General features: G+C 47.0%; 1 protein-coding gene across 2 annotated transcripts in view; it reads right to left on the bottom strand.

Moving 5' to 3' along the window:
* DPP6 (dipeptidyl peptidase like 6) overlaps positions 1-26,858 on the bottom strand; it is an 814,558-nt gene that overhangs the window by 337,125 nt on the left and 450,575 nt on the right. For both annotated transcript variants that reach the window (XM_069587190.1, XM_069587191.1), the window contains exon 3: positions 15,480-15,578. In XM_069587190.1, coding sequence (XP_069443291.1) covers positions 15,480-15,578 — 99 coding nt within the window. The remainder of the gene's footprint in view (positions 1-15,479; positions 15,579-26,858) is intronic.

Here is a 26,858-nt window from a genome sequence, read left to right as displayed (position 1 = left end):
AAGGGACAAACCACACCTGCTGTCTCTTTATGACCCTGAGTCATCTAACCAGAGCTCCAGGCATCGGGCAGACACTTCATAATATTGATAAAGTGAACGGTGATGCTTTAAGCATGCTGCTTTTTTTTTAAATGGGGTATAGTGTTTCTACAACACCGTGTCAGTTCCTGCTGTACAGAAAAGTGAATCAGCTATACCAATACATACATCAGCCACGCATCTCCTCGTTTCTGGATTTCTTTTCCATTTAGGTCACTACATAGCACTGAATAGAGAGCTCCCTGCGCTGTAGAGCGGGCTCTCCTCAGTCACCTGTTTTATACAAACTATCAATAGTGTGTGTATGTCAACCGCGATCCCCTAATCCATCCCACACCTCTGTGGTATCCATACGTTCGTTCTCTAAGTCTGGGTCTCTATTTCTACTTTGCAGATAAGTTCATCTAAGCCATTGTTTTTTCTAGATTTCTCCTATATGCATTAATATAAAATATTTGCTTTTCATGGCTACCTACTCCAGTATTCTTGCTTGGAGAATCCCATGGACAGAGAAGCCTGGTGGGCTACGGTCCTTAGGGTTGCAAATAGACAGGACTGAAGCAGCTTAGCACACACATATGTATGCCAGTCTGTGACACATACATATGCCAGTCTCTAGGTCCATCCACGTCTCTGCAAATGGCAGTTTCTTCCCATTGTAGGGCTGAGTGGCAGCCAAGGATGCTGCCGTACTGGTTTACATTGCTTTATGCAGTTTGACCCCTGGAGACTTAGTCTCTGTTGGGTGCCAAGACAGAATCCTTGAGCTAGTGCAGTCGGTAATAAATAAATCACTTCCAGAGATTAAGTTAGCACCCAGAAGGAAAGCCATGAAGAGACAGATCAGCAGAAGACCTGCCAAGACCATGAACAAGCAGAGAAAGGAAGCTCGCCATATTGGGCTTGGGAGCCCCAGGTGCAACCCCCTTGCCTGTGACTGGGGCAGTCCACAGTGCCTGGTATAAATATCCAACGGTCAGCAGTGTTACTGTAAAACTCAAGTGCTCATATAAAAATTAGAGAATGACCCTGCTCCCTGCTGCTGCTGCTGCTAAGTCGCTTCAGTCGTGCTCGACTCTTAGTGACCCCACAGATGGCAGCCCACCAGGCTCCCCTGTCCCTGGAATTCTCCAGGCAAGGACACTGGAGTGGGGTGCCATTTCCTTCTCCATCCTATTCATTTTCCCTGTTCATCAAGTAGACGAGTCAGGTGGAGGGGAAGGGGGAAAGCGGAGGAGTCCAAGTTCTTTCTCTAAACTCTGTCGGACGCTGACTCAAAGGAGGGAGGGGTCAAAGATTCTGGATGAATCTGGAGCTCTAACAGCCGAGGAAGATGACGCGAAGAGTAAAGGAGGCCGTGGGCTGGCCTGAGAGTCAAGCTGAAAGGGAAAGTTCCTTTTAGCCTTTAATACATTGCATCCCCTCTTAGGCACTTAAGACTTACTCTAGCCCTGTCCATGGGGTTCGGGCATCAGGAAGAAAGGCTTTTATTAGCTTACAGACAGGCATTGAGGTGGCCATTGTATCTCATGTCCATTAGCTGATAAATGAGCAGACTCTAATTTGCAATCCATTTGTTTGTTTAACCTGACTTATTTGGGGCTCTTAACACCAAATTAAGTTTTAAAAACCCAATAATTTGGTTTAAGGATGAACACCAACCTAGGCATTTTGTGTTTAGTAAAAACCTATTTTCCTGTGAGGAGTCATGGATAAGAAAGTTGGAAAAGAAAACATCCCAGGAAAGGCTGGTATTAATATTATATTATGTTGACACTTATCCCCCAGATTTCAAGAAAAAGGTGCCTTCTCACGAGCTAGCCACGGCATCTCCTCTGCATGTAGCTTGTATTTACTCACAGGAAGGTTGCCTGGGTCTCATTTCTGAGGCAATTTGAACAAGGTACCAAAGGGCTAACATGGCTTCTAAGATGCACTTCTGACCTCCGGCTACTGCTCTACAATCCACGTGACCCCAGGGGAGAATGGGACAGTGACTGTCAGGGTCTGTATTTATTTGCCCTTTAAAAATTCCTGATGTGGGACTTATCAACCCTCAAGTAGACAGCCTGGAGTCACTGCACATTTACCAGTAAACTGCCAGATTAAAAACAAAACTCTGTCCCCAAAATGATCATCCGGCAACACTGTTCTTGGGAGGTTTACCTGTCGTTTTGTAGGCATTTGCCTGTGCAGATCACAGCTATCTTAAGGCAAGTATCTGGTGCCAAGAGGTGTTTGAGCTGAGGCTGAGAAGCCACAGAGAAAACAAGTCCAGCGGCAAAAGGAAGCAAATCACCTGATAGAAGAAGCAGAGCTCACAGGCCGCCTGGCCGCCCCGTGGAGCCTGGGGTGGGGGCGTGTGGGACTGCTGATCACCCCCCTTACCTGATACCTGGCACTTCTGCTGTGACCCTCAGGCTCACACGAGACCAGCAGCGAGAGGTGAGGGTGTTTGAGCTCGGGGAACACACTGGGGCTTCACAGACACGTCCAGACTCCCACTGTCCATAAGGATTCAGCCTCGCAGTGATTCAATGAATGCCCTCGCATTTAATGAACAACCTTTCCACTGAATTCGGGGCACATTCTCAGAAGGCATTTTCAGTGTTAAGCCAGACAGAACCCTTAAAAAGGCCAGCTCTGTCACATGTACGCTGTGTGGCCCAGGCCAATGACCGGACCTCTCTGATCCCAGGAAGCTTTACCTGCCACCCTGGTGTTACTAGGAAGCATTCTGCGGCTGTGTCATTTCTGAGGTTTGTTCTACTTGCCTTGTATATTTGGGGTGGATGAAAGCCCCATCCAAGGATCTCATCTGGGAAAAACTAACAAAGCCAAGTTGCTTGGCTGTTCCTTGTTTGCAAAGGGCAGGGGTCCCAGAAATGTGTCTTTTCTTTGGAATAACTTCTTAGTTTGACTTTCTAGCTGTTGTTGAGAAAGGCTGCCTGGCACCCGAGGCGGGGCCTCGGAAAGAAGGGGTGCCTAGCAAGCTGGAGTCTTCTGCATAAGGACCCAGAGTAAACGAGTTGTTTGTTGTTTCCTCTGGGCGAGGAGATTGTGCAGGAGCCCAGGATGCGCAGAGAACTAAAGGGTCTGAACACGGAAGAGAAGCCTGTGACCCAAGAGACGGCCCCACCGGGAGCGACGGGGGTCAGTCTGAGAAGCCAGAAACCAAGCACTGAAAAGGCTCCCAGACTGCGCATAGGACCCGAGTCCACGTACAGGCTTCCGGGTGATCCCCACAGCTGAAAGACTTCCCGTGGAGCCGGTGACACCCCAGGGCCCCTCGTGGGGTGGCTTTGAGTGACTCTGGAAACAGAGCATGCTAAGGACTTAGCACATTTTGCATGTAATCAGTAAATGACAAGGACAGAAATTATGTCGTCACTGTGGTTCAGTTGCTAAGTCGAGTCCGACTCTTTGCAACCCCGTGGACTGCAGCACGCCCTGCCCTGCCCTTCACCATCTCCTGGAATTTGCTCAGACTCATGTCTATTGAGTCAGTGATGCCATCCAACCATCTCATCCTCTGTCACCCCCTCCTCCCCCTGCCCTCAATCTGTCCCAGCAACATAAGCGAGGTGAACAAATCTAGAATCAGGAGCTTCTTTACCATCTATTGGATTCTCCCTATTAAAGCAGGAAGAGAGAAACACCCCTGTCACTGTCATTACACGCATGCATGTGATTTCTGTCAATGGCAAGAGTTAGCACAGATAAAGAGCCTGGTTATCATTCCATCAACCAGAAGTTCATTTACGCAGAGCGCTGGGCCATGCGTGCTTGGAGCTGTCCTTCAGTCAGGTGCTGTTCACAGAGACTCTGCCACATGCCAGACACTCCGCTCCATGAGGGAAACAGGACAAGACAGCAACACACTCTCAGCCCCGAGAAGCTGCTTTCCAGGGTGAGGCAGCGCTTGTGCTGAGTCGCTCAGTCGTGTCCGACTCCTTGCGACCCCGTGGACTGTGGCCCGCCAGGCTCTTCTGTCCTTGGAGACTCTCCAGACAAGGATACTGGAGTGGGCTGCCACGCCCTCCTCCAGGGAATCTTCCCGACCCAGGAATCGAGCCCAGGGTAAGGCAGAGATGGAAGCAAACAGCTGAATGCAAATTAGATGCACCGTCGGCCTGGGGTTGAAGGGCCACTGGAGATTACACTCAACCATGGACGAGATCAACTGATTCATTTTATATTAATTAAGAAGGTGATCAATGTTTGAAAAGATGTCAGTGATAATTAACTAGCCTCTGGTAGACTGATGAGGGTAAGGACTTGGGATAATCTAATTGAGACAATGAATGATAACGTCAGTGCTGGTAATGAGGGTCACTGCGTTTCAAGGATGTAAAATCTCTAATTAATAGGACTTTCTGGTTTGCTTTAAAAAGACCATTCTAGACTCAGAGGAATATCACCCCTGGGTTCAACAGCTGCAGCATAGTGGGGTTTACAGAAATTCACAGGCCGCTTAATTTGCATGAAAGTAAAATAAAACGAGGCTGGTTAGTCCCGGTTTGTGAGCTGTGGGGCTGAAAGTACCCTTGACATCCCACTACCAGGCAGACCACCTGCCCTGCACCCTGGTCTGGTTTACAGGCGGGCCTTCAGCGGTGACACGCGGTACCTTAGGGCATGCCCTGAGTGATTGACTGGGGAGGGGGCCGGGGGGTGGGCAGGGGATGTTCAGGAGAAGCCCCCTAGTCAGGCCTGGAACCCTGGAACAGCCACAGAACATTCTAAAAACTGTCTTTCCACCTCACTGAGGATGCAACATAACATGTAACTCTCACTTGAGATCTCTTTTCTCAAAATGAAAATGTGCACGCCTGTGTGTGTGTGTGTGTGTGCGCGCATGCGTGTGTGTGTTTTCATATATGCAAATAAAGCCTGTCTCTCTGTAATGCAAAGAAACAAAGTTGAAATAGGATTTTACTCTTTGCTTCTGCCAAGGGTCTTCATTCAGTTCAACGAAACAGAGGCTGTATCTAAATTTCGAAGGGAAGAGGCACTTGCCAACTGAAAAGTGAGGAAAAGATTCAGAAGGCACCTCTCTCTTCTGGGAGCGTGTTGGCCCACCTAAGCCTGAAGAGATGCAACTCCTCAAAGGAACTACTACCAGCAGAAGGGCCCCCTCAGACAGAAGACCAAAAGCAAGGAGCGTGATGTCCACAGAGCATTCGGGGCCTCCAAAGGGAGGAACCAGGCTTGTTCCCGTCTCTGCCCCAATCACTCCTTTAGCTGCTAGTGAAGCAGGTCCAGCCCTGCAGAGTGGGGACCCCAAGACTGGGGACCCTAAGACGATAATCCAGGAGATGCTCGGATGGAACTGTGAGTTCAGCAAAGAGCAATTGCTTCTCCTTGGGAAAACAGCCAGAGAGAATTTATTTTGGATCAAGCCATAAAGAGTGAATGAGGATTTCTGAAGCACAGAAGTACTGAATAAAAGCACTTTCATATACACAGAGCCAGAGAAGAAAACTAAGTTACTGAATGTAGCTATTGTTCTCATTTATTGCTATTATTGCTTCTACTGCCCTGGGCACTCACTGCTACAGCCTTTGGAATGCTTCCTGCAGGTATTCATAACTCCAGAGGACGGTTAGCAGATAATCATTTTCGCTCTCACACTGGAAGTGTGGGCATTGCATTAAGAAGAAGGCAGGACGATGCAGACAGGGGCTGCTGAAAGCACCTCGGTCTGAGGATACATCCAGGAGCACTGGTGGGAACAAGCTTCACTGCACTGAGGCAGTCTGCGGCAGGCATAGCTGGCCTCACACCAGACAAGTGGCTTTCTCTTCCCCTGAGCAAGGGGAAATCTCGAAAACTGTTCAGTAAACTGGGGCTTTACCCAAACGTGTACTCTAATTGTATTTCACCCGTTTCTCAAGGGCTTTAATCAGGCACAGTGACGCTCTTCGACGTGCGTTCTATGCAATGACTTCAAATGGTAACTAAATACTTACCTCCACCAGTACCGAGCCATGAAAGAACGTTTTCTCTGAGACCTGACCTCTCTGGGCATTCCTCTGCAGTGACTGCTGGCTGACGGGTACAGGTGGCGCCAAACAACCCTTAGGGGAACTTTTTGACTCTGCAATTCTAAAGACTTAATAGTTTCAATTGAAAAATGTAGCTTTCAAAAAGCAGCGGAAATACCCAAACCTTTGTAAACTGGAATCCCTCCTTCATCCCCCCCATCCCCTGAGCTTTAGAAAAAGAAATCCCTCTGGTCTTTCAGAATAACAATAGAGAAGAGGAGAAAGTAAATATGGAAATCAGGCTGCTTTGAGCTTTGTGAACTATCTCAATTTTATCTTCTAAAACATATACTTTTCCAGGATCAACCAGCCAGCTGATATTTCCCGACATTCAAAGGAAGTGATTTTCTCCAATTTTACAGCCTCTCTCATATCCGCCCTCACGGCGCCTGGATGAATGGAAATGAGAAGCAACAAACAGTGGCGAGGCTCTGGAGCCAGCAGCCACCACGGGCTCTCACCACGCTCCACTGAAGTCCAGAGAGAGAGTGGACTGGGAGGCCAGGCCTTGCCTGGAGCTCGCAGACAAGCCGATCCGGCCCCGGCAGCAGCTGCTGCCAACCACGCCAGGCCCGGCTGCGTCCTGAAGACGCTGGGCAGGGAGAGCGGGTCCCCCGACGGGTGCGGGTGCCTCGGCTAGCTCAGGCCACAGGCTGCAGGCTTGCCAGCCCGTTGCCAAGGTTCAGCCCAGGCCGCCTTCCTAAGAGGGAATCTGCAACAGCAAATAAGCTTCCTGAGAAGGTGTGTCATCCAGGAGTCTCTGGGGTGCTGTGGCTTCAGGCTACCTGCGCAGAGCGGCTGACCCCACAAATACAGAGGGACACTCTTTCCCTGTTGCTGGCAAGTGTCATGAACAGAAGAGCCGTCTGCATCACCGACTCGATGGACATGAATTTGAGCAAGCTCTGGGAAACAGTGGGGACAGAGGAGCCTGGTGTGCTACAGTCCACAGGGTCGCAAAGGGTCGGACATGACTCAATGACTGGATAGCAGCAGCAAATACAAATGTCACCCCGTTTGGGGAATTAGCCTTCCCCCCATCAGTCTGAAACAGGGTTAGTAATCTCAGACATGCAGATGACGCGACCCTATGGCAGAAAGCAGAGAAGAACTAAAGAGCCTCTTGATGAAAGTGAAAGAGAGTGAAAACATTGGCTTAAAACTCAACATTCAGAAAACAAGATCGTGGCATCCAGTCCCATCACTTCATGGCAAACAGATGGAGAAACAACGGAAACAGTGAGAGACTTTATTTTTTGGGGTTGCGGGGGGGCTCCAAAATCACTGCAGGTGGTGACTGCAGCCATGAAATTAAAAGACCCTTGCTCCTTGGAAGAAAGCTATGACAAACCTAGGCATATTAAAAAGCAGAGACATTACTTTACCAACAAAGGTCTGTCTAGTCAAAGCTATGGTTTTTCCAGTAGTCATGTATGGATGTGAGAGTTGGACTATAAAGAAAGCTGAGCGCTGAAGAATTGATGCTTTTGAACTGTGGTATTGGAGAAGACTCTTGAGAGTCCCTTGGATTGCAAGGAGATCCAACTAGTCTATCCTAAAGGAAATCAGTCCTGAATATTCATTGGAAGGACTGTTGCTGAAGCTGAAACTCCAATACTTTGGCTACCTGATGTGAAGAACTGACTCATTGGAAAAGACCCTGTTGCTGGGAAAGACTGAAGGCGGGAGGAGAAGGAGACGACAGAGGATGAGATGGTTGGATGGCATCACCGACTCGATGGACATCAGTTTGAGCAAGCTCCAAGAGCTGGGGATGGACAGGGAGGCCTGGTGTGCTGCAGTCCATGGGGTCACAAAGAGTCGGACACGACTGAGTGACTGAACTGAACTGAACTGATTTGCCACACAAAGCAGTCTGATGAAGGGCAACAACACCCAACCCACTGTATGAGAGACTTGCAGGAAATGCGTTCCTGGGGCGAGTGGGTGTGCAGCTGCCAAGAGGCCGCTTCTCACTGCTGTGCCCTCCACCTGCCATCGCAAAGTCGGCCGAGCACCAGCTCTCCGGCACCCTCTTCTCCCAGGTCTTCTCTGATGCTGCCTCCTCGGGCCCCTCCTGCCTGGGAGAGCGTGAGCAGCTCCCATGAGATGCGTACTTCCCACGTTTCCAAGTGGCTCCCACTCCTCATGGAGCTTCATGCCCTGTTCTCAGCACTTAAAGCACATCCCACAGAGTTCTCGCTCGTTAGCTTCTGCTCTGCCCTCCTCATCTAACCACAAGAGCTGACTCCAAGTAGGCAGAGACTGCGCTCGCTAACCAAGGCGCCACCTTGAGGCATTCCGTGCATATCTTCCCACCCCCACGTCTGCGCACCAGAACATCTTATTCATGCACGGCTCACCATGCCTTCTGACATCTGTCACTCCGTCTCCACTCATAGCTGAAACTTCCACTCCCTGAAGACTGACCGAATTAAGTCACCTTATATTCACTGGAAGGACTGATGCTGAAGCTGAAACTCCAGTATTTTGGCCACCTAATTCTAAGAGCTGACTCATTGGAAAAGACCTTGATGCCGGGAAAGATTGAAGGTGGGAGGAGAAGGGGTAGACAGAGGATGAGATGGTTGGATGGTATCACCAACTCGATGGACATGAGTTTGAGCAAGCTCTGGGAGCTGGTGATGGACAAGGAGGCCTGGCGTGCTGCAGTCCATGGGGTCACAGAGTCAGACACAACTGAGCGACTGAACTGAACTGATGTACTGAGAGCCTACTGAGACATTAACATGATCATGGAAATAGACATTTATTTTCATTGAAATATGTTTATGATAATGTGTTATAAACTTTCCCCCATGTAATAAACATGGTCAGCATTGTCCCACCAATTATATCTAAGAGGATAAATATGAAAATGTAGTTTTATTACAGGGGATTTATTTTTATCCTTTAAAATAGCATTCTCTGTTTTCTACTTTAGTACAATAAGTATGTAATTCAGGTCTAATAAAAAATTCGATACAACACACACACCTAACCTCTCACGGTGCCATTTCACTACTCTCTACCCTTCAGTTCCAACAGATCACACTCGACCCCTCTGTTTCTCTGAATGGAACCCTTTCTCACTGGCCACCATCCTCTCCCAAGAGCCTGAGTCACCTGGTCCGACGTTGTCCCCCTCTGGGCTCCTGGATGGGCCTTCCCCCTGGGCTGCACACTGTGGACGGGCGTCCCAGGTGGGGCTCTGCCTGGGGCCCCTGTGGCTGCTGTCCCACAGGGGACATGTGGGACCCTCTCCCGCAGAGAGCTTACTTGAAGGGTTCTCACAGTCAGATGTCTGCTTAAACCAGCTTCATCAGAAATAACTTCCAACCATTCCACACAAAGTAGCGGATCCATAAGTTTCCTTATCTTTAAAAGTCAGTTGTTTAAGTTGCAAACGGGAGAATGTTCCAGAAGGGCCAGCAGATGGCCACAGACTGGGTACTTTGCTAAAGATTCCAGACACCAAAAGGTAGAAACGAAAGCACTCCACCCAGCCGTGTAATGATTCCCGCCTTGAACCAGAGCCAAGGCCCGGGGGCCACTGAGGAGCATGGCGCCCGGTCCCGCCTGCTGCCACGCCTGCCCCCAGTCCTGCATCCCTTACGTGGACTGAGACATAAAGGCCGACGTCAGCCAGGAGTGTCTGATTGAGGATTAGACGGGGTCGCAGAGTCGGACACGACTGAAGCCACTTAGCAGCAGCAGCAGCGTATTCTGAAGGCAGAGCTGGCGGTTCTTGGTGGGTTAGATATGAAGCACAAGAAAAAGAGTGGGGACGACGATGACCCCAAGTCTTTCAGCCGGTTCTGCCAGAAGAACAAAGTTCTCATCAGCTGATTTGGGAGTGGCTGTGGATGGGACTTCCCAGGTGGTGCCAGGTGTAAACAAGCTGGCTGCCAGTGCAGGAGACATACGGGCCGTGGGCTCCATCCTGGGGTCGGGAAGATCCCCTGGAGAAGGGAAAGGCTACCCGCTCCAGCATTCTTGCCTGGAGACATAGAGGAGCCTGGTGGGCTATCCATGGGGCTGCACAGAGTTGGACAAGAACGAAGCAACTCAGCATGTGGATGGTGTGGGTGCTTTTTTTTTTTTGGCGAGGAGGGGGTGAACTCATATTTGGTGATATTAAAGCTAGGGTTGTATGTCTGTGAGACATCTGAGAACTTCAGGGGAGAGGTCTGGTCTGGAGAATAAGTTAGGGGTCATCAGTAGGCGGAGAATATTTAAAGTCATGAGACTAGATGAAAACTCGGGGGGAGTGAGTGTAGACACTGAAAGCGAAGGGGAAGCCTGAGAGCCAGGCCCACCAGCATCAGAAGTCAGAGACAGCACCTGAGGAGATAAGAGACAAAACCAAGAGAACGTGACGACACGGCGGTCAAGTGAGGAAGCTGGCGCAGGCGGAGGGCGGGGGGGACGGTGTCAAATGCTGCTGACGGCAGACTGAGCAGAGGTCTGGGATGCGAAGGTGGAAGTTAGCCACCTGGAGGTTCCTGGCGACCTCGACAAGAGAAGAGTCAGGGAGTCCTACGGCTGAAAGCCTAACCAGGGTGGGCTTAGCAAGAGCTGGAGAAGCACCTGGAGATGGTACGCAGCGCCCGTTTCAAGCTGCAAAGAGGAGCAAGAAATCGGGCACGGCCAGGTGGGGAAGGTGGAGGCCAGGTGGGGAAGGTGGAGCCCAGCTGAGCCTCCCGCGTGTTTTTGGAGACCCAAGCAGCAGCATATCTGCTTGATGACGGGAATAATCTAACACAGAGATGAAACATTGACACTGGAGAAGAAAGGAGACATGTGCTGCCATTATTCCTCAAGTAAGTGAGGCACATTCACCCCTAACGCCTGGAGGCTGAGCACAGACAGGTCACGCTGAGCTTCTAGGCCAGGGGAGGCGCAGAGCGAGCGGCAGGTGCAGACGCTGGCGGGTAAGGAGACGAGATGGTGGGAGTATTCTTTTCCTTTCTCCTGGAAGGTTTGGATGGGAAGTAGAATGGGAAGAAAGTTTTGAGGGTTAAGGAAAGAGGAGAAGGTCTGAAACAATTAATCATCTAGGGGCTGGAAAAAATGAGCAGACAAGCAGAGTCCAGGAAGATGGACCAATGAAAAAGTGAACAGACCTAAACGTCTGAAGTGACCTCAGACCGTATCACAGAGGCCACCTCCGATCACAGCATCCCAGCGCAGCACACTAAGAGATGCCAAAGGTTGAGAAGTCCAGTGTGGTCACTTACAAAAGACAGAAGAGTTTATTCAACTAAGCAAACATGGGGTGAGACCACACGCTGGGTAATTTCAAGAAGCATAGGCCTCTTCCTTTGCAGGTGGGAGGTTGAGTGAACTCAGATGTCACCAGTTATACTGTTCTATGCATCTCAATAAGCTAGCTGCAACAAATACCTGAGGGAAGTCTACAGGGGCTTTAGGACATGAGAGAATTAGAAGGCTGTTACACCAATCATTTTCAGAAAAGGTAGATCAAAAAAGTGTCTCCAGGATGAACGTGGGAGGAGAAATGTAACTCCAATTCATTTTTTTCCTGATAAATAAAAGGTATTAGTTCTACACGATTAACTCCAATATTAAACTGAAGATAATACATTTGTTAACTTTAATGGTTAATGTTCACTAAAAAAGTCAAAGTCTCTTTCTTGGGGAATTGCACCATTTTTCTTGATCACTTGTGTTCTGTTAGTTCAACATAGGCACCATGGGAATAAGGAGTCCTAAAACAGAGAGTTAAGGAACTGCAATAATCCTGAAATACTCATAACCTACAGTCTTGATTAAACACAATGTAGCCAGCGAGGTTAAAGAAACTGGCTGCAGACTTTGGTTAAATACAATGTAGCTATTTATAGACACCAGTGCAGCTGTTTATAGGTTTGAATCTGAATTTTGCTACTTATTAGCTGTATGTTCAAGTCATTTAAACACCCTTGGCTCAGCTTCCTCATCTGTAAAATGCGAATAATGGTGTGTGTGTGTGCCAAGTCACTTCAGTTGTGTCCAACTCTTTGCAACCCCATGGACTATAGCCTGCCAGGCTCCTCTGTCCATGGGATTCTCCAGGCAAGAATACTGGAGTGGATTGCCGTGCCCTCCTCCAAGGAACCTTCCTGACCCAGGGATCAAACCCACGTCTCTTATGTCTCCTGGATTGGCATGTGGGTTCCTTACCACTAGCGCCACCCGGGAAGGCCAAGTGAATAATGGTAATTGTGAGAATTAATTGACTGAAAGTGTGCAAAGCACTTAGCCCAGAACTTAGAATATGGGAAGCCCACAGTAGATGATGTGATGACGATGGTGGTGATATGATGATGGTGGTGATGATGGTGATGTGTTGGTGGTGGTGATGATGGTGGTGGTGATGTGGTGACGGTGATGTGGTGATGATGGTGGTGATGGTGGTGGTGATACGATGATGTGGTGATGTGTTGGTGGTGGTGATGACAGCAAGGAAGATGAAGGAGAGAAAATGCAGACAGAGGAGAAAGGAAGAAGAGGAGACGAATGAGGCTGTTGTAGTGATGATGGTGGTAGATGGTTGTGGCGGTGGTGGTGGTAGGGGTGATTCCAAGTCACCCAAAGGGAAACTGTTCCATGGCCAAAACCATGTCTTTTTTGGGGTCCAGCAACTTGCCTGCTACATTGTAGACACTCTGCTGCTGCTGCTGATGCTGCGAAGTTGCTTCAGTTGTGTCTGACTCTGTGCGACCCCATAGATGGCAACCCGCCAGGCTTCCCCGTCCCTGGGATTCTCTAGGCAAGAACACTGGAGTGGGTTGCCATTTCCTTCTCCAATGCATGGAAGTGAAAAGTGAAAGTGAAGTCGCTCAACCGTGTCCGACTCTTCGCGATCCGATAGACTGCAGCCCACCAGGTTCCTCCGTCCATGGGATTTTCCAGGCGAGAGCACTGGAGTGGGGTGCCATTGCCTTCTCCGTGTAGACACTCAACAAACACTAATTAAATGAATTAGTGTTCTGACCATTTCTAAAGCTCATCTCAGCTTCACGACAATCAACAATCCTATGAAATGTAGGATTCTTTCTCTGGGTTTTCACATTCAGACTTGTAAGGTTAGAAAATGAATGAATTCCTTATGGCGTCTGTGAGACTCACATTGTAAGGCACAGTTAGTCACCACAAAGTCACTTCATTCCCTTTAAGCTACCGCATCTTCAAGGAGCAGGAAGAAAGAGACTGATCAGGAAGAGGGAGCAGTGAAAGGAGGAGGGGGCAGCTAGAAAGTAGAGGGGGGAGGAATCAGTTATGTTCCCTTGGATTTCTGATGGTGCCTGGTCTCTGGGGAGACCAGACCACTTGGTTACCCCACAACAAAACTTCACACTGTGCCTACAATTACAAAGAAAGACTCCTCTTACAAAAGCTCCTGGACATAAAAGGCATGTTTCTTTGAACCACAGGTCATCTTATGAGTAGATTTAACCCGCTGGGCATTTTCTGCTGGGCACAAGGCCACTTCCTGACTGCTTGTATTAACTCCCAACTTTGCGGATAGAATGAAATTCTGGCCAGAAAGCCAGCACATCTCAGGACCAGCTCCGTGCCTCTGCAGCATAAATTAGTTCATGAAAGACCAGTGCCTTATAACAGCAACCAACAAGGGTTCCTGTAGAAACTTGGGTGCCCTTGAGCCTCTAGATCTCTGCCTACACTTTTTACATTGTCTGCATAGGGAATGCTGAGGCGGGCCAAGCTGGAGGCCATGGAAACTCTATTCTAAAGGCTTGCCTGTATTATTTGAGCACTCACGGGGCCTTTGCAGGGCTCCCCTCCGACTGCCTCTGAACCCTGTGCCTTTGAGACCGAGGGTACGCACCATCTTTGAAACTCCTTCTCGGGAAGAACGAGGAAATCACAGCCTTCCTGCACTCTGTGTCACGACCACCACTGGTGGCTCTGTTTGTCTCCTGGATGCTGCTGTGCTCCTTAAGAAGAGAGCCATCACCTTTTATTCCCAAGATCTGGCCCAGAGCATGCGATCCGTGCTCAACCCTCTCTCTGCGATGGGTACCCACAAACAGGAAGCAGATGCCAAGTCCCCTCAGGACCAAAGGTAAAAGTATTTCCTCAAACAACAAAGAGCTTGGCTCTATCAGTGATTTGGATTTCTGTGTGTGCCTCCTACTGGTATTCACAGTACGCTGCTCTCATTTCTTCCCAGTCCCCTCTTATAAAATGCATTCCCTCTGAGATTCAGCTACTCCTTTCATTTTTAAATAAGCAAATCTAAGAACCAGGAATTAATACAGAAGCCACAGTGAAGGACAAAGGAGAAGCTATTGCCCAGTGGGAGATGGAAAGCAAAGAGTCACTGCTGGTTGCTTTTCGACAGTTTGCGAAGCATAAATGGCATTTCAGAGGAGCTTGACAGCGAGAAAACATGCCACAGTGTCATTCAACAAAGTATCAGCGGAAAGCGCACAAAATGGGGAGGAAGGTAGGAGACAGGCTTCCAGCTTCAGCTGTGTCACGAACTAGCTCCGTGACCTCAGAGAAGGCACTTAACCTCTCTCGGCCTCATTTACTATAAAAGCCAGGCTGTGAACTGACCTCTAGTATTCCACTACACAGGTTCTCTGCCCCGAGGATCAGTTTTCAAGTGCATCCCATGGAGGCTAAGACGAAATGAAAGCAGTATCTGTGGAGATAACTGGAGAGGTCCTATGACCAGACTGTGCAAGAGGGATGCAGAGAAGCCTGCAGAGGATGGGCGAGCAGTCACTTACATCCTTTTTCCCCAGGACTGCAGTCTAGAATTATTTCAGACCCAACTAAAGGAAATAGACTATTTTGAACCACCAAATGTATTATAAACAAACTGCCTTTCACCTCCAGTTCTATGTTGCTTTGTGGTTAAAAAAAAAAAAATCCCCCAAACAAGAAAACAAGATTTCATCTAGACTGAAATTCAAGAGGAAGATTAAGTTATCCGCATGTGGGCACTGGACTCCACTGTTCCCTTCACTAGGCAGCGTTCTAGAAGAATGCCTTCAGTTCCTTCTGGAGCCTGGACCTAGTTGGGAGTGAAAGCGAGAGGAGTGCAAAAGGGTATGAAGAAATGCGGAGAAGGGAGGGAGGCTCAGCTGTGTCTCACCCTGCCCTGTTGCTTAGCAACATCTCACGTCTGGGTCTGAGAAGCAGTGACTCAGGGAGGCGACCCTGAAGACCAATTTCTCACGAAGGAACAGCCTGATCTGACCAGACACACATTTCCGTAGAATGAGACGACCACAGCAAGAGCTCTGTGGGTCCACTTCTACAGCCAGAGAGAGAAGGTGAAAGGCAAATGGCAAAACCCAAGCTCTCAGAGTGGCAGAGAGCAGGAGAGATTACCCAAATGCACTCAGGACTCACCACTTATCCACTTAGCCTCGGGGTCGTGGATTTTGAAATCTTCACTGAAGAGATCTTCCACAGTCACCTTCTTCTTTTGAGACAGACTGTTATCTTCCGCTAGAAAAGAGCAAGGCGCAGAGACAAAAAATTTTATTCCTTGGTTAAAAAAGAGAGGACCATAAAACATTCTGATTGCCACCCAGAAATGGTAGACAGGGTTAAACATAATTTCTATACCTAGTGCTGAACAAAAGCCAGGCATGCTTTTTGCTTTTATCAAGAGCTTAGCTACCAGGTGGCTCAGTAGTAAAAAAAAAAAATCCGCCTGACAATGCGGGAGATGACAGTTTGATCCCCAGGAGAAGGAAATGGCAACCCACTCCGGTGTTCTTGCCTGCGAAATCCCATGGACAGAGAAGCCTGGTGGGCGGGCTACAGTCCACCGGGTCATAAAAGAGTCGGACGTGTCTGAGGGACTGAACAATCACAACAAAGCTATCAAAAGCTATGGTAAGGGGAATCACAGTACGGTAAAACGGCATCGCTATGCCCTCTCCACCTGTAATACCTAAACAACCGTATTTCTTAGATATGAAGGTGAATGACTGTTGAAAAACTGACTGATGAGCAATAAGGTGGAAATAGTTTAAAAAAGAGAGAAGGGATCACAACTGTATTATGTAACCAGTCATTCATGAAGCATTCATAATGGCAACAGCAAACCACACACTGGGCGCCTGAAATCCAAAACCAAGTAGCGCCTTCCTTAGGTATTTATCCCCATATGCCTCACTCGTTCCTGGCTGCCTTCAGGCTGGGGAGTAGTCCTCCAGATAAGGACACACCCCACATTCTGTGTGCAAACTACCAGATTCGGACCTCCCCGCCTCCCCTGGATCAGCAGGCTTGGGAGTTAAGCACCCAGGATAAGACTTGAACTTCCATCCCAAGAGGAGGTATTCAGGTAATGACACCAGCGGGGAGACTTTAGGAACCTGGCAGCTTTTATCCTACTCCTAAGGCTGAAGCTTCTGGGGATTTAGGTCTGCCTCAGAAAGGTTCTCTCATTATGTGCACAAAAATTCATTCATCTACGTTGACAAGACAATAGGCTGTCCACCTTCTGATCTGCGAGTCTGAGCAGATTAAAGCTGGGCAGGATCAGGGACGCAAACGCAGGGAATAGAATGGGTGGAAGTGTCGGGGGCAGGAGATGGGATGACCGGGAGGCTGGGACTGACAGGTACACTGCTAGACAGCGAGTGGGAAGCTGCGTGTTGAGCAAGGAGCTTGGCTTGGGGAGGCCATCTCTCTGCGGATAGAGAGGGGTGGGCTGGGGGAGGTGGGAGGGAGGCTCCAGGGGGAGGGGCCGTGTGCATACTTACAGCTGAGTCACGCTGCTGACCAGCAGAAGCCAACACCACATTGTAAAGCAAGAGCACCTCTCCCCCCAAAACCCCCACCAGACAGGACATCAAACCACCCCCACTGTTGTTATACTAACAAGACACTCTTTAACCTTTGTCTGATGTCCCTCATTTACGCAGAATGCTTATTTATGACCCTGCTCTGTGAAATAAAAGATGCCTCTTTTGCTGCCCTTTTCTGGAGATGCTGGTCCCCATTTCTCTAGTTGTGTGCTGGGCTGTGGCGTGGGGTTATCACGAGTGTTAGCTGGGGTGTGTAGGCCTGTGGGCATCCTGCGTGAGGTGGTTTCAGATCACCGCGATTTTACAGGGGGATGTTTGGTTGGTCTGTCTGTTTCTCTCTCCAGTTCTGGCTGTTGAGCCAGCCTTCACTTCTTGGGCTGCCATAGGGCTTGCCCTCAACAGTACCCTTTGCCTCTTTCAGCTTTCTGTTTCAAATTCTGTGGCAGGTTGGGGAAACAAAAAAAAAATTTATATTACAGAATGAAAAAATGATAATCTCTGAATGAAATCCTCAAAGCTTCTAGGATTCTAGCGTATAGATTTTGTTACATCTCCTTTGGTTTCTTCTTTGTGGCCTCCCTGGGCATGAAAGATTACTGAAATTCACAGAAATGTTGCACACGGACTTGTACCTTGCATATCAAACAGGATTAGTGCATGTAAAAGTCTCTTAAATGTACAGAATGATGAGGCTTGAGGTGGCCTTCCTGTTAGACCTGATGGTATGTGGAGCTCTCCTAGGTGCTAATCAAAGCATGTTAAAACCAAGCCCAGTTCTTCCCTCTAGGACTTATCTGCCTCTGAAGCAGTCTCGAAGAGAGATGCACTGCTTCAAGCACGATGCATTTCAGTATAGAAAACAGACAATAAATGAAAAATTTAAAGATTACTGGACATCGATCTAATAAAGTTATACAGTGAACTAGTAATTAGGAAGTATATTTGCAACTAGTTGATAAATAAGTCCTGGAGCGCTCATGCACTTTTAGTAATTAGAGACGACAAAAATGTACTATAAACATCAAACTTGGTAAGAGACTAGATCTTAATTTTTCCCACCCTAAAAAAGAAGCTAATCATGTGGCCTTACAGAGGGTGTTAGCTGATCGTACAAAGGCAATCATATTGCAACACGTAAAGGCATCAAGCCAACATGCTGTACACCTTAAATGTGTGTGTGAGTCACGCAGTCATGTCTGACTCTTTGTGACCCCGTGGACCCTGAAAGGCTCCTCTGTCCATAGGATTCTCCAGGCAAGAATACTGGAGCGGGCTGCCACGCCCTCCTCCTGGGGATCTTCCCGACCCAGGGATCGAGCCCGCCTCTTTCACGTCTCCCACACTGGCAGGCGCATTCTTTACCACTAGCGCCACCTGGGACGCCATAAACTTACACAGTGTCAAATATATTTCAATTAAAATACAATATATAAAACAAGAACAAAAGCAAATATGTCAGAGACACTCAAATACATGGTCAGAAAATAACTAATCATATTAAAACTTAAATTTTACCTAATAAACACTTCTATTCAGGGGTGGTTCTAGCTGCACATTTTGGTATCTGCAGGAAGCCCACCAAGAGTGAAAGACTGCCTTTAAACAAACTTTGGATCAAATATGAAAAGCCGACCTACTCACTTTCTGAAAAATTTTTCTTTTCACAAACGACTGTTCTAGGCATCAAAACAAAAAAGGTGTTTTTTTTAAAAAAATTTTTTTTTTTTGCCACACTGCATGACATGCAGGGCTCCCTGATCAGGGATCGAACTCACGCCCCCTGTGTTGGAAGTGCGGAGGCTCAACCACTGGACCACCGAAAATGTGTTTTATTTTTAAATGACTACTACTTCCTCGGCTTAAAAAAATCTTATATGACTTAAATAGGGAGAGCCTACAGTGGCAGCATTACTATATGCTATTACTACACTATTACTACATACTATGGCATTACTGTAGAAAGTGCTCCGTTCAAGCCGGGACAGGCGCTTCTGCCAACAGTCAGCCCTCCCTCCTCAAGACACTCTCCGCTCGCCCCTCTGGAGCCTGACGGCTTGTTCACATGGTCAGGTGCTCTCTAACTAAGCTACTGACTTACAGCCTGATGCATTCCAAAATCCTTTGAGGTGGGGAGAAGCACAAGGGACTGCCATGTTCAGAAGTCAGGCTGAGCCCCAAAGAATCACAAATGAAAGACCTTGTAAGCGATTCTGACTCTGAATCTCAAAGAGGAATGGAACCAGCGCTGAGAGAATGACCACACCGCGAGAGTGACGGGGCTGAGGGCGGCCGCGCCTGGCGTGCCGGAGGCTGCAGGACAAAAAGCGGGGGGAGCTGAGAAAAGACCCTGCTGGCCAAGATAACATAACGGAGGAACATTCCAGCTGGGAGGGCTGCAAGGCCATGAAGGCACTGACGACTGCCGTGCTTTCGGGAGACTGCGAGCGCGTTGGTACTGGTGCAGCAGAAAGTGTGAGCTGAAAATGTCCAGCGAGGAAGGTATAGTCTCCCATATTTGATATTCTGAAATCCCATTAGAAAAATGTCCAGTTGTGGCTTTTCTTTAAATATCCTGCTTACCAGTCAGTACTCTTTACAGTCTAAGAACTGCCTTTCTCTGCATCAGGAATGTTATCAGTAACTGTCCAATTCAATACTGCTTCTCCGTCATTCCAGACCCCACTGGACCTCACCAGGAACCTCTAGGTCCCCTGCATTTTTATGTCTCTCGAAGGATTTGCATTATGTCTTCAGCTCAATTTTTATCTATTTTTTTTCTTTAGTGTATCAAGCTCTTTCATTTTGTTGTTTTAATTTTCTAAATAATTTATTTTAATTCCTAATATTCCAAATTAGCTTTATCAAGATCATCTGCTCTTAGGTTACAAGCTCTATGTAACTGATAATTTTGAAAAAAAACTTTTTCAAACTGATAATTAAACTGATCAAACTGATAATTTTGAAAAAAAAAAAAAAAACTTTTCAGTCATTTTCTGCTGTGCCTAATAGATTTCTATTTCTTTGGAATCAAGGTCTCATGTGCGTTAAGCTGGTGAACTGCTTTCAGGGGATGGTTTCTTTGGGTCCTTGTGATGTAAAGTGACAACTCTAAAATGTTTTGCTGTGTTTGGAGGACTCTGACAGTTATTACCTCTCAATCCTGCAAGGAGGAGGAAAGAAAGCCATTTTATGGAAGGTAGACCTGAGCTCCTAAGAGGCTAAGTGGCTTCTCTAAAGATGTGCAGGAGGACAGTAAGGCCAACATTAACCACATCTGCAGGAAAATTTAAATACTGACACTATTCACAGAATCTGGCTTGTTCATAACATATTCCAGAGCCAGGAAGCTAATAAAATCACAAAACACAGGTAACGTTTATGATGATCCTGATAGAACACTGCTCTCCAGGTAAAAATGTTTTCTGTAATAAAGAAAAGATTGGGAAAAACTTTTAAAGGCATACATTTCCCTAACTGGAAAAGACTTGGCCATCAAATCAGATCAACAATGACGGGCACACAGCAAGTGGTCACTCTGCTGTGAACAGTGTGGGTGATGTCAAGTACCAAGTGCTTTAAAAACCCGAAGAGGAAAAGGACAGTGGTGGGCATGTCAGGTGCAAATCCACAGGGAGACAGACCCCAGCCTGAGACGCAGAGCAAAACTACTCTAATGCTCAGAATCAGTCACTGGGAAACTTGTGTGTTATTTCTATAGAGGTTGATAATCGGTGTGCGTTTCCATACAAACACCTAAGGAAGAACATGCGGAAATCAATTTTTCATTTTTCAGTGTCTGCACTATTAATTCACAAGTTCCAATGACACAGAGTTTGCTGAGAAGCAAGTCGCTGCAGCCTTTTCCATTAACAAGCATCCTAACACAGCTGTGCAGAGAAGGAAAAAGCTCAGTGAACACAGAGGGACTGTGCCTGCGTGCCAGTGCAAAATGAGGGCTCTGTGCCAGATACAGTCAGAGGTTGGGTCCAATAATTCCAATCAGATTTCTTTTCTCTTCTCTTTTAATAGAAAAAGTACAATAAATAACGATGTCTGCTGTATATACTACTCATATTTCTTTAGTAGATTCTTGACATAATGAAAAAATAAATCTAGTTATGCTTCACTATCAACGGCTTAGGAACAATGACATTTAAACCAGGTAACATATCAACCTCAGATATGCAGATGGTGCCATTCTAACGGCAGGAGGTGAAGTGGACCTAAAGAGCCTCTTGATGAGGGTGCAAGAGGAGAGTGAAAAAAGCTGGCTTGAAACTCAGCATTCAAAAAACCAAGATCATGGCATCCAGTCCCATCACTTCTTGGCAAACAGAAGGCCTTCCCTGGTGGCTCAGTGGGTAGAGCGTCTGCCTAATGCGGGAGACCTGGGTTCGATCCCTGGGTTGGGAAGATCCCCTGGAGAAGGAAATGGCAACCCACTCCAGTACTCTTGCCTGGAGAATCCCACGGACTGAGAAGCCTGGTAGGCTACAGTCCGTGGGGTCGCAAAGAGTCGGACACGACTGAGCGACTTCCCTTCCCTTCATTTCACTTCAAAGTGAAAGCAGTGATAAATTTTATTTTCTTGGGCTCCAAAATCACTGAGCACAGTGACTGCCGCCATGAAGTTAAAAGACACTTGCTCTTTGGAAGAGAAGCTAGAACAAACCTAGACAGCACAGTCTAAAGCAGAGACATCACTTTGTCGGCAAAGGTGCACACAGACACAGCTAGGGTTTTTCCAGCACAGTTGGGCCACAAGGAAGGCTGCGCGCAGAAGAACTGAGGCTTTCGAAGTGTGCTGGAGCAGACTCTTGAGAGTCCCTTGGACTGCAAGGAGATCAAACCAGTCAGTCCTAAGGGAAATCAGTCCTGAATATTCATTGGAAGGACTGATGCTGAAGCTAAAGCTCTAGAATTTTGACTACCTGATGCGAAGAGCTGACTCATTGGAAAAGATTCTGATGCTGGAAAAGATTGAGGGCAGGAGGAGAAGGGGACGACAGAGGAGGAGACGGCTGGATGGCATCACTGACTCAATGGACATGCGTTTGAACAAACTCCGGGAGACAGTGAAGGAGAGGGAAGCCTGGTGTGCCGCTGTTCACGGGGTCGCAAAGAGTGGGACACGACTAAGCAACTGAACAACAGCAGCAGTGCTACGGCCTAAGTTTAGAACATTTTCATTGTTCCTCTCTAAAACTCCATAACCATGATCAGCCACTCCCCAAGTCCATCCATTTCTTCCCAGTCCTAAGCAATGAAAAATTTGTTTTCTGTATCTATACATTTGGTTACTATGAGTTATTCATACGGAGTCATATAATATCTTGGTCTTTTTTATTGGTATATTTCATTTTCAAGTTTCATCCATGTGATAATTTGTAATAATATCCACCAGCACTTCATTCCTTTTTGTGGGTGAATAATGTTTCAACCCTAATAGTGTCGAGCATCTTTTCATGTGTTTATTGGCTATTTCTGTATTTCCTTTGGAGAATCATCTCCCCTTACCCAGACTGTAAAAAATGTGGAAGTTGAGAAATTCACTTCACTAGATGTGGCTTAACATACTTTTGCCAATACGACTGCAAGATCAAAACCTCAGGGTATTCACTCACGTAAAAATCTCATTGAAGAGCCTAACTGTGTAACTCATAATCTTCTCAGCCGTCTCGGCAGAAGCCAAACACAGAGATGGGAGTATCTAGCTAACCCCTATGGAGGGGTCTCTGGTCTAATGGAATGAATGCCCAGGACATACATAGGAAACCCACAGGTTCTTAAGAATTGTGTATCTGCAGAAGCTCTGCCAGCTTGGACTGAGAAGGACAGAGAGACTATGAAATAAGAGAGGGCTGGCAGACCTCCAGCCTCCTCAGACAAGAAACATGCTGATAAAACTACTCAGCTGCAAACTCATGCTGCCTTCCATGAAGAAGAAACATGATCCCCGGAGGACAGAGTTACAATCTGCAGACCATTATTCCCAGGACTTAACACACACAGGAGCATGCCCAAGTGCACTTAGAAGTGCTTTGGAACTGGTAACCCCTTTTTTCCTTCAAATTTCTCCGTTTTGGAACACAAGTACTTATGACTGTTACCCTGTTCCTGTCTCACCATTACTTTCAGGAGAAGACACCACTTATTTCTTTAGTTCCACAGGTTCACAGTCGTGATGAATTGTGCCCTGGGATAGAGTATACCCAGAGTCTTACTCACAACTCATTGAGATTATTTAGATGATAGCATTTGGGACTGCTGAGCTGATGAAATTTTAGACTTTGAATTGATTCTGGAATAGTTTGAAACTTCTGGGGTCTCAGAACGGAGTGGATATACTTTGTATGTGGGATGGATGTAAATCTTTGAAGGCCAGAGGTCAGACTGTGTAGGCAAAATAATACACAGCAAAGATGTACATGTTGCTCAGTCGTGTCTGACTCTTTGTGACCTCGTGGGCTGCAGCACAGCAGGCCTCTCCCTGTCCATCACCAACTCCCGGAGTGAGGTCAAACCCATGTCCATCGAGTTGGTGATGCCAACCCACCATCTCATCCTCTGTTGTCCCCTTCTCCTCCTGCCCTCAATCTTTCCCAGCATCAGGGTCTTTCCAATGAGTCAGTTCTTCGCATCAGATGTCCACATGTAATGGTGTTATGGATTGAACCAACTCTTCTCTCTCCAATTCATATGTGGAAGCCTTAATCCTCAATGCGACCATATCTGGCAACAGAGCCTTGAAGGAGGCGGTAAAATGAGATCATAAACGTGGGGCTCTGGTCCAACAGCACTGGTCTCCTTGTAAGGAGACAGGACTAGAGACAGAGCTCTCTCCGTCTCTCTCTCCCCCTGTGCATCCAAGCAGAGGAAAAGCGATGTGAGACCCAGTGACCAGGTCCATCTGCAGCCAGGAGGAGAGGCCACACTAGAAACCAACCCTGCTGGCCCTTCCCCTGGCACTTAAAGACTCAAGAACTGTGAGAAAATACATATGTGTTGTTTGAATCCACTCTGTGGCTTCATTAGGTCAGCCCAGGCAAATAATACAACTAGCATTTTCAAAATTTCCGTTTCCAAAGTTTTGCTGCTAGTGCCTAAGACATACAATTAATATTTGAATAGAGACCTTGTATTCCATGTTCTTTCTAAAACTACCCCTAAATGTATTAGCATTATCTACACGACTTTTTCATTTTGTCTGTAATGAAGATAGTTTTCCTTTTTAATTTCAAATAGAAACAATCCATTAGGATTGCTAAGAAAACGGGTCTGTTTACTAAAGTCAAAGTCCAAATAAGAATAAGCTAGCTGCAGCTACTGAAGAGTCTATTTGACCTGAATACCTCTAGACAAGCTGCTTAGTGATAAAGTACTACAGTTTCTCTCTCCCTGTGGCTTTGTCTGCCTTATCAGGTTTTAAAGAGAAATACATGTCTAAGCCAAACATTGTCAATGTTTTAAATGAATTATCCATTTAAAAATTTAGGTATCTATTTATTTGGAATAACTTCTCTTTTTTAATTTTTCACAGATTTTTAGGTGATTATCCATAGACTTTGTAGTACATGGTAAGCCTGCAACCCATTCTTGATACTTAGATGACTTCATTGTTTTCAATACAGAAGCAAAATGCTTTTGCTTTTGTTTCAAAGATCTGCGTTCTTTTTCGTAAGGACAGTTGATTTACAGTGTTGTGTTAGAATTTTCCACTTTAAAATCAACCGTTTGGTGGGAGATTTTATTAAGTGGGACAGTGCACATGTCACCGATGAGAGCTGGCTTTCCCTCGAGGCTTTCCCACGAGGCTTTCCCACAGTGGGAGGAAGAGCTGGAGGGACCATGTAGCATGGAGCAGAAGACTGTCTGGGCACTAGCTTCTCTCTCTTGTCTGGCGAGAAGCCAGGAGACTCCACTGAAGATCAGCAGAACAGGAAATGCACTTGTAAAGACATTTTCATAGGAATTTACGAAAGAGGTCTCTAGAGCAGCGGTCCGCAACCTTTTTTGGCCTCAAGGATGGGTTTCACGGGAGACAATTATTCCACAAATGGGGGAGGGCAGGGTGGGGGAGGATGGTTTAGGGATGATTCACGGCCAGCACATTTGCTGTGCGCTTTATTTCTAATCTAATGCTGCTGCTGATGTGACAGGCGGTACTGGCCCATGGCCTGGAGGTTGGGCACCCCTGTCTAGAGGAACTGAAAATAACCTGATAGTTTCTCCAACCCAGAGCAGAGAAAAGAAAGCAGGAGGAAATGTGAGTTAAATGTTCTACTTGGATGGGAGGCAGTCTGTGAATACTGATATATGAACGTCACATTGCAGTGACAGAAATAAATACCGGAAGAATTAAAATCAGAAATGGTCCAAAGTAATGATACCAAAGGACTGGATGCAGCACGGACAGTATGAGAAAAGTATTATTATTTTTATTTTAATTGTAATTGTTAACACCTTTTTCACTGTTTTTCTGTTTATTCATATTATTTGGGCAATAAATATTAATGAAGTTATATTCTGATCATAAAAATACACTCATACCCAAATTAATTGCCTGAATGAGCGTGCGTCTTCATGACGCACCAATGCCAAGTCAGCTAGTTGGTCTCCCGGAAGCACAGGGGTCTCTGTGAACAAAGAGTGCAGCTCCCAGCAGAGAAACGGTGGGCAGGGCAACGCTTTACCCAGTGAGGCAAGAGCAGGCATGTCCAATGCAACATCCAACCCAAAACATTGGTGTCACAACAAACATCCGAACACGTTTAAGGGGTGATTTAGTTTCGGGAACCTCATCTTCTGCCACACAAAATGACTGTTTCTTAATTTGAAATTTATTGACTTTGTTGATTGACCTGTATTTATTTTAATTTCGTTGTTGCTCTTAAGTTTATATGAATTGTTAAGTAGAGTCTGTATGTGTTTAATGAATGTTTTTCCTGGGTTCCAAAATCACTGCAGGCGGTGACTGCTGCCACGAAGTTAAAAGACACTTGCTCCTTGGAAGAAAAGCTATGACAAACCTAGACAGCATATCAAAAAGCAAAGACATCACTTTGTCAGGAACCGTGTGCACAGTCAAAAGTATGGTTTTTCCAGTATGTATGGATGTGAGAGCTGGATGATAAAGAAGGCTGAGCACTGTGGTGCTGGAGAAGACTCTTGAGAGTCCCTTGGACAGCAAGATCAAACCAGTCAATCCTAACGGAAATCAACCATGAATATTCATTGGAGAGACTGATGCTGAGGCTGAAGCTCCAGTACTTTGGCCCCTTGATGCGAAGAGTCAACTCACTGGAAAAGACCCCGATGCTGGGAAAGACTGAGGGCAGGAGGAGAAGGGGATGACAGAGGATGAGATGGTTAGATAGCATCCCTGACTCAATGGACACGAGTTTGAGAAAACTCCAGGAGATAGTGAAGGACAAGAAAGTCTGGCATGCTGCAGTCCATGGGGCCACAAAGAGTAGCACACAACTGAACAACAAAAATAATGAAATATGTCAGTGTGGGAGGCAGACACCGTCTTTTCCTCTCCAGTTTTTAAAAAGGCAAGTGCATACCTTAATGTGAATGAATTTCAGCTCCTTTCCTGGTGGTCGAGATGATAAAGAATCACATTTTGAAGCTGAGAGGAGCCCCCCGGGGCGGGGAGAGGAGCCGGTGTGGGCGCTCAGTGGGAGAGGCCAGGGACGCAGAGGCGGGCCTCACGGTGAGGCTGTCACCGGGGCCGCGGCATCCAAAGCAGCCAGTTCCTCTCCCTAGTTCTGGCTGCGGGGGTCCACTTCCATGCCTGCCTTCAAGATGTGGCCGCCGTGAAGTCACTGGAGGCATTCAGTAATGTTTCCCTTTGTTATCAGCTTCTTTGGACGGTTCTAACACGTGGCCACAGATCTGATCATTTAAAAGATAAATTTATTCTCCCATGGTTTTTGGAGCCCAGAAGCCTAAAATCAGTTTA

This window comes from Ovis canadensis, chromosome 4 (assembly GCF_042477335.2).
Source record: "Ovis canadensis isolate MfBH-ARS-UI-01 breed Bighorn chromosome 4, ARS-UI_OviCan_v2, whole genome shotgun sequence".
In the NCBI taxonomy this organism is placed as follows: Eukaryota; Metazoa; Chordata; class Mammalia; order Artiodactyla; family Bovidae; genus Ovis; species Ovis canadensis.
Note: the sequence above shows the minus strand (reverse complement) of the source record. Positions and strands in the feature narration are given on the sequence as shown.